The sequence below is a fragment of the Epinephelus moara genome, chromosome 11, assembly GCF_006386435.1.
Source record: "Epinephelus moara isolate mb chromosome 11, YSFRI_EMoa_1.0, whole genome shotgun sequence".
In the NCBI taxonomy this organism is placed as follows: domain Eukaryota; kingdom Metazoa; phylum Chordata; class Actinopteri; order Perciformes; family Serranidae; genus Epinephelus; species Epinephelus moara.
This window is the reverse complement of record NC_065516.1, coordinates 22,306,836-22,313,972: the sequence shown is the minus strand read 5'-3', so window position 1 is coordinate 22,313,972 and position 7,137 is coordinate 22,306,836. Positions and strand designations below refer to the sequence as shown.

At 40.9% G+C, this 7,137-nt stretch overlaps 1 protein-coding gene across 1 annotated transcript in view; it reads right to left on the bottom strand.

The window, feature by feature from the left end:
- Nucleotides 1-1,787: 1,787 nt before the first annotated feature.
- LOC126397456 (multimerin-2-like) overlaps nt 1,788-7,137 on the bottom strand; it is a 7,941-nt gene continuing 2,591 nt past the window's right edge. The window contains exons 3-5 of the mRNA XM_050056280.1: nt 5,383-5,550; nt 2,245-2,361; nt 1,788-2,148 (exon numbers count right to left, since the gene is read on the bottom strand). Coding sequence (XP_049912237.1) covers nt 1,865-2,148; nt 2,245-2,361; nt 5,383-5,550 — 569 coding nt within the window. The 3' untranslated portion in view covers nt 1,788-1,864. The remainder of the gene's footprint in view (nt 2,149-2,244; nt 2,362-5,382; nt 5,551-7,137) is intronic.

Here is a 7,137-nt window from a genome sequence, read left to right as displayed (position 1 = left end):
AGCCTAGTACCAATTAAACGCCCAGTCCTTTTTACTAGCCTGGTGTGGCTATGCATTTTGAGAAATAAAGGTCGGTCCCAAGTTATTTGGATGTATAAAACCGGGTTGCTGGCTACAATTCACACAGGCTCACCAAAACTGGACAATAGAAGATTGGAAAATCGTTGTCTGGTCTGATGAGTCTGGATTTCTGCTGCCACATTCAGATGGTAGGGTCAGAATTTGGTGTAAACAACATGAAAGCATGGATCCATCCTGCCTTCTATCAACAGTTCAGGCTGGTGGTGGTGGTGTAATGGTGTGGGGGAGATTTTCTTGGCACACTTTGGGCCCCTTAGTACCAACTGAGCATGGTTTAAACACCACAGCCTCCCTGAGTGTTGTTGCTGACCGTGTCCATCCCTTTATTACCACAGTGTACCAGGGGCGATTGCTCTGAGACAACAAGGGAGGCTGAGCAGGTTTTTTTCATGCAGCAAAGCGAGACGGTCATTGGATAAATGCGACAAAATCGTCACTGTAAGGGAGGCTCAGCTTCCCTGGGACCTAATGGAGTGGTAGGCGGGAGAGGACGCTCAGTGTATGCATGATGATTGGAGGAATTGTCTAAAAGGCTGAACCCCTTTGTGATTGACAGCAGTTTGGAAATACACACCGGCATCGTCACATTTCGAGCTCAGCCCCATGCGGATATTTGCGAGTGGAGTCTTCTGACAGAGTGCAGTCCGGAGCTCCTTATTTCCATAAGCCATATAGCTCATTTTCACCGTTTTAGACACAGTTCAGGTGTTTAAACCCATCTGAAAATGTTTGAGGTGTGTTTTGCTGTGGTTCTATGGCATGAGTGTGGTTGAAAAATGGCTTCAATTAAATGTTCCTTTTATAAGTTACTGCCTCTCTACAATATAAATTTTATGATGTAAACTTAAAGTGAGCTTCCCCTGTTTGAAAGACCAGCAGCTTCTACTGCAGTGTACCCATCTTCTGATGGCTACTTCCAGCAGGATAACGCACCATGTCACAAAGCTCAGATCATCTCAAACTGGTTTCTTGAACATGACAATGAGTTCACTGTACTCCAATGGCATCCACAGTCACCAGATCTCAATCCAATAGAGCACCTTTGGGATGTGGTGGAACGGGAGATTCAACTGTGTGATGCTATCATGTCAATATGGACCAAGATCTCTGAGGAATGTTTCCAGCACCTTGTTGAATCTATGACACCAGGAATTAAGGCAGTTCTGAAGGCAAAAGGGGTCCAACCTGGTGCTAGTAAGGTGTACCTAATAAAGTGGCCGATGAGTAAGTGCTCTATAAATATAGCTTAAAACTCACAACTTGACTTAACTGCACCTTGCTATGTTTTCCTGTTTTTCATCTTATTTTACTAGATTTTCTTTGATATGTATGTGTAGGTATTTATTTTCGTATTCTGAGCATCTCTGACACATTTTTTTTTAATCTTGGCAAATAGAATCAAATTTAATCTCACTAAGCGCACCTTTGATCATGTGGGCCTACAACAGTGTTTTTCATCTTGAGATGACTACATGGAAGTAATTAGAGATTTAATCCAAACAAAGCAATCCATTTTGTTTTCTTGTCTTCAATAACAGAAACAACAAAAGGATGTGTCTTTAAACTGACGTGTTGTTCACATAACTTTTTAGATTAACTCTCCCTGCTGGCACTTTAGCTCAGAGCTGGGTCGTTTGAGGGGTTTTTTCATCAGAATGAAATGTCAGAAAAACAGTGAAATACTTCAGGTATCACCACTCAACAGATGATTATTTACTATTTATTCATGTCTTGGTTTATCATATAAGAAAGCAGCATAATGTGACCACGACTCAGCCGTCACTTACACACTGAAAAGTAAGAAGCCACTGAAAGTGTTGTGGTTATCTTTACTATCATAAAGATCATATCCATTGGGAAGCTTCATGTAAACCAAATCTCCCTCATTTAACTGAAGAGTTAATGCATTGGAGAAGTAAATATGACCTTCGTTATTGTTGTGTTCCCAGTTCTGCATTATTCTCTGGTTATTGTGGTAAAATTGAAGGCCACAATATCCCCCATTACGGTAACCAAATGCAGTAAATCTGAAGTAGTAGACTCCTCTGACTGGTGCAACGAACATGCCTGAAAAATAAAATAAGTCAAAAGAGATATGTATTATATAAAGCATTGTGGCAGTTAGGAAAGTGTGCTTAAATCTGTTTGGTACTTGAACTGTACCTGATGTTGGATTATAAGCATCTCCGAAGTTGGTAAAGATTTTGTTGTACTTCAGATGGGTGTCTGTGTTGAACGGTCCCACCGCGCTGTTCAAGCCAACAGAGAAAGCAATCTTTCCTGTAAGTAGAATGGTATTTTATGAATGGGTACATTATTAAATATTATCACTTTTCAATTTTATGCTCAGTTAAACCCTGTATGATGTGCTTCTTCTTATTCACAGAGTCACTATTGAAATTATCTGACAGATAAAAAGGCCTTAAGGTTAGAAGAGGCTGTGTTTCACCCAGAGGTTTTTGGTTCAAATTCTACGACTTTCAATCAAGAAAGCTGTAAATATACACTCACTGGCCAATTTTAGGTACACCTGTTGAACTGCTCGTAAACACAAATATCTAATCAACAAATCATGTGGCAGCAACTCAATGCATTTGGGCATGTAGACATGGTCAACACAACCTGCTGAAGTTCAAACTGAGCATCAGAATGGGGAAGAAAGGTGATTTAATGACTTTGAGCGTGGCATGGTTGCTGATTGACTGGGATTTTCACGCACAACCATCTCTAGGGTTTACAGAGGATGGTCCCAAAAGAGAAAATATCCAGTGAGCAGCAGTTCTCTGGGTGAAAATACCTTGTTGATGCCAGAGGTCAGAGGAGAATGGCCAGACTGGTTCAAGATGATAGAAAGTCAACAGTAACTCAAATAACCACTGGTTACAACCAAGCTCTGCAGAAGACTATCTCTGAACCACCAACACATCCAACCTTGAAGCAGATGGGCTACAGCAGCAGAAGACCACACCAGGTGCCACACCTGTCAGCTAACAACAGGAAACTGAGACTACAGTTCACACAGGCTCACCAAAACTGGACAATAGAAGATTGGAAAAACGTTGCCTGGTCTGATGAGTCTGGATTTCTGCTGCCACATTCAGATGGTAGAGCCTCCACAGTCACCAGATCCCAATCCAATAGAGCACCTTTGGGATGTGGTGGAACGTTGGAACATCATGGAGGTGCAGCCAACAAATCTGCAGCAACTGTGTGATGCTATCATGTCAATATGGACCCAAATCTCTGAGGAATGTTTCCAGCACCTTGTTGAATTTATGACACCAAGAATTAAGGCAGCTCTGAAGTAATTTAGACCTACAGGTGGATGCTGGAGTGGAGGTGGAGTGTTTGAAAGGCTGTATGGATAGCAGCAGTGTCGGCAGCTGTAGCAGCGAATGGTAGGAGCAGCACAGCCCAGCTCTCAGGTGAACAGTGCAGACTTTGATCTGTAAAATCGGTGCAGCTCTTTAAGTACACCACCGTTTTTAGAGGGTGAATTGGATTTATGTTGCAACGAGGAGGGTAAATCATGTCACAGCACAAGTGGTCTGAAGATGTCTGCCTGAATTAGTTGCTTCAGTGGCTGCACCTCAGTATATTGTAATTCTACAGGTATTTGCAGTCACAGTGCAAAAATGACAAACCGAGGTGTCATTAAAAATGCCAGTATATACAGTGAAATTGCTCGATTTGCTTGGAAGATATCATTTTTGTGTGCTCTGACAGCGCTGGTTTATACTGTAGCTTTATTAACGTTATTGTACTGATACTGTTGTACTGAAAAGGAAACAAAATTGAGAGCAAAGTTAATTTCTATGTTTACATACACAAAAAAAATCAATTAAAAGCCTGGGCAATTATTTGCTTAAATCACTGATATCCTCCAGCTAACAAACTGACATCATTGTGATGTCGGCCCTAAATGGGTCTATACTCACAGCTTGGATTCATAATTATGTAAATCCCTTTTGATTCTTTTGATCTGAGGACGCTTATGGACTAAAGGAATATGAACATCTTACAGGGTAATCAAGGAATGGACACATAATTTGAAGTAGCCAACAACCTGGTTTTATACATCTGAAGAACTTCTGTTAAAGAAAAAGAGCTGCTTGGCAACCAGACCAGGCCTCTAATTGAGACAGGTGTTTAATTGTCAATATATGGAGCTAAACTGGGCTACTAAAAGGGACAAGGAATTTAATCGGGACTAGGCTTTTAAAGTGACACTTACCTTTCTGGAAATTTTACGCTTTTCATTGTTTAGGTTAAAATGCTATCAATAAGCTGATGGCACACTAAAATGTAAGTGAATTCCACCAGAGATAAAACTCATAATTATACCATTCTCATATGGTTCTAGGAAAACTGCAAAGGATGAGATGGTTGCAGAGTTTCTGCTGGACAGGTATTTCTAGTTTGCCTCTAATGTAACATAGGCTATAACATTATATATGACAACACAGCATCCAGTTGCTAATGGCTAATGTTAGCCTACTGTAACGTAGCCTCTGAAACATTAACGTTACCTTCCTTGTGCGTTTCCACTTACTAGAAACATTAGTGCTACTATCTAACGTTAGCGTTTCCGCTATATTGTAAAACTCATCAGTCATCACTGACCCGCATAAGTTTCAAAACTCCGGGGTTGTGTTTGACTGTGTAGGACAGGTAACGTTATGTTTAGTTTGCTTCTAATATAACATATAATGTTATATGACAACACAGCATCCAGTTGCTAATGGCTAACGTTAGCCTACTGTAGCGTAGCCTCTGAAACATTAATGTTATCTTCCTTGTGCATTTCCACTTACTAGTAACGTTAGCACTACTATCTAACGTTAGCACTGTAACCTTATTCTAAAACTCATCAGTCATCACTGACTCCAGTTGAGTTTTAAAACGCCGGGGTTGCGTTTAACTGTCTTGGTTGTAACATTACACTCACTCTCCTCTTCCGTGTATCTAACGTTACCTTGCCAACGCCTACATCTATCTGAGACTTAATGAGGACGTAATGGAGGAGGGGGGAGTAGGCCTTTGGAGGGAGGTGGAGTTGTAGGAGGGTGGGACTTTGGAGGGAGGCGGGAGTTGTGGATGTTCAAAGTGCTGTGTGAAATGCAAGAAAGGTAAGAGTAGCTTTAAGTGACATTTTACGGTATCTTACATCTGAGATATTAAGCCTTACTGTTGCATTCTTTAGTAAAATGGCACAGACATTAACAGCTATTTTTATCTCATGTGAGGCTTTACAAAAAAGTGATACATAACCTTTAATTTAAAGTCATACGTCTGTGTTACCTGCAGTCTCTTTCTGCAGTAGCTGTATGTGTTTGCTTTGGAGCTGCAGTTCAGTCATGGTGCTGTTCAGGTCCGCTCTCAGAGTCACTGCTTCCACCTTCCGCTCCTCTGCTCCTTTTTCATTGGCTGTCACTCTGGAGTCCATGGCATTTAATCTGGTTTCTTGCTCTAAAAAAAAGGCAAGGACATATTTTAGGATGATGTTTGTAATAAATATAAGTATGGTTAATTTTAGCAATATTAGAAGTAGTCGAAAAAAAATAGTATGATGATTTTTTTGCAAAAGAAATATTAAAATGAATCCCACATTCATGTATTTTTATCAGGTTTTGGTAACCGGTGCTTCTTCTTCTTTATGTGTGAAGGATTTTTCATTCGGAAGGCTTTTGCTCAAATTAATAAAATTTAGAAATTTCATCTCTCATTCGTGCCTTAGACGAGTCGTAAAAATTCAGATGCTCTTTTTTAAATAATTTAACTTAAAAATTCATGCCTCGCTCTCAGTAGTCTTACGACAGGCTCCAGTGCACACTTTTATGACAGCCCCAGTGCCCGCTTCTATAATGGGCCCCAGTGCACTTTTGTTACTTGTTCTGAAGCACACACACGACTGATAACTGTTTATAAAAAAGCAAAAGAAATCTAATTGAGGGAGCTTTGCTACTTTCTCCACCAGTTTGTTTCTCTCTTTGTTTTCTTACTGTTGCTTTTATGTTGAAAAGACTCTACTGCTCGCTTAGCTCGCCGATGTGCTCAGCTTGTCAGTCTTCACAATCTAAACGTGAGAACGAGTATCTTGAAATGAATCTTGAACCTGATGGGAAGCCAGTGTAAAGAAACTAAAATGGGAGAGATGTGGGTTGACCTGTTGGACCTGCTGGATCTGGCTAACAGCCAGGCAGCAGCGTTCTTGATTATTGGAGACAGTTCATAGAGGATTTGTTTAGACAAGTAAAAGGAGAATCACAGTAGTCCAGTCGGGAGGACACAAAAGCATGGATAATTATCTCTAGCTCAGGTCGAGACACCACAGACCTGAGCTTTGCAATATTTCTTAGCTGAATAAAACAAATACGGGTCATTGATTCAACATGAAATCAAAATGCATGGCCTGGTCAAGATTCCTGAAATCTGACGAATCTGACGAAAGGTACCCAATACTCTGGGCAACCTTTGAAGCCGTACTATCTGAAGCAATTATAGTTGTGTAATTGTAAGTGGTTGTTTGACATCCAATCCTTGATGGCAATCAAACATGATGGAGATGGGATTGCATTTTTGAGGGCGTGTAGCCTTTAGCACATGGCACCATTTGGAATTTGAGTTCTTCTTTGAACAAAGGTGTGGGTCCATGGTGGCAATGTGAATCATTCGCAACCTCCCCACCCACCCCCACCTCACAGGCCCCATCTATATCAGCCCACTGCCATTCCCAAGTTGCCAAAATACAGCAGCTTTATCAGTGATTTCATCGTCTGACACCAAAAAGGCACCTTTCGCGCATGACATGCCACCGGACGGCATCAGTTTGTAACGCCTCCAACAACAAAATGATATTAAAGGGAAATTTCGGTTTATTTCAACCTGTCTCCTATCGTCCTAAATTTGTTTCAAGTGACTATTGACATAAAAATAATAGCATGTTAGCCGTTAGCCTAGATACAGCCGGGGCGCATAGTAGCGTCAGACCTGTTAAAACGTAAGTGAACGGGCATACCTTCAAGTGCAAAGTTAGTCCACTAAACAAGCTTTTTT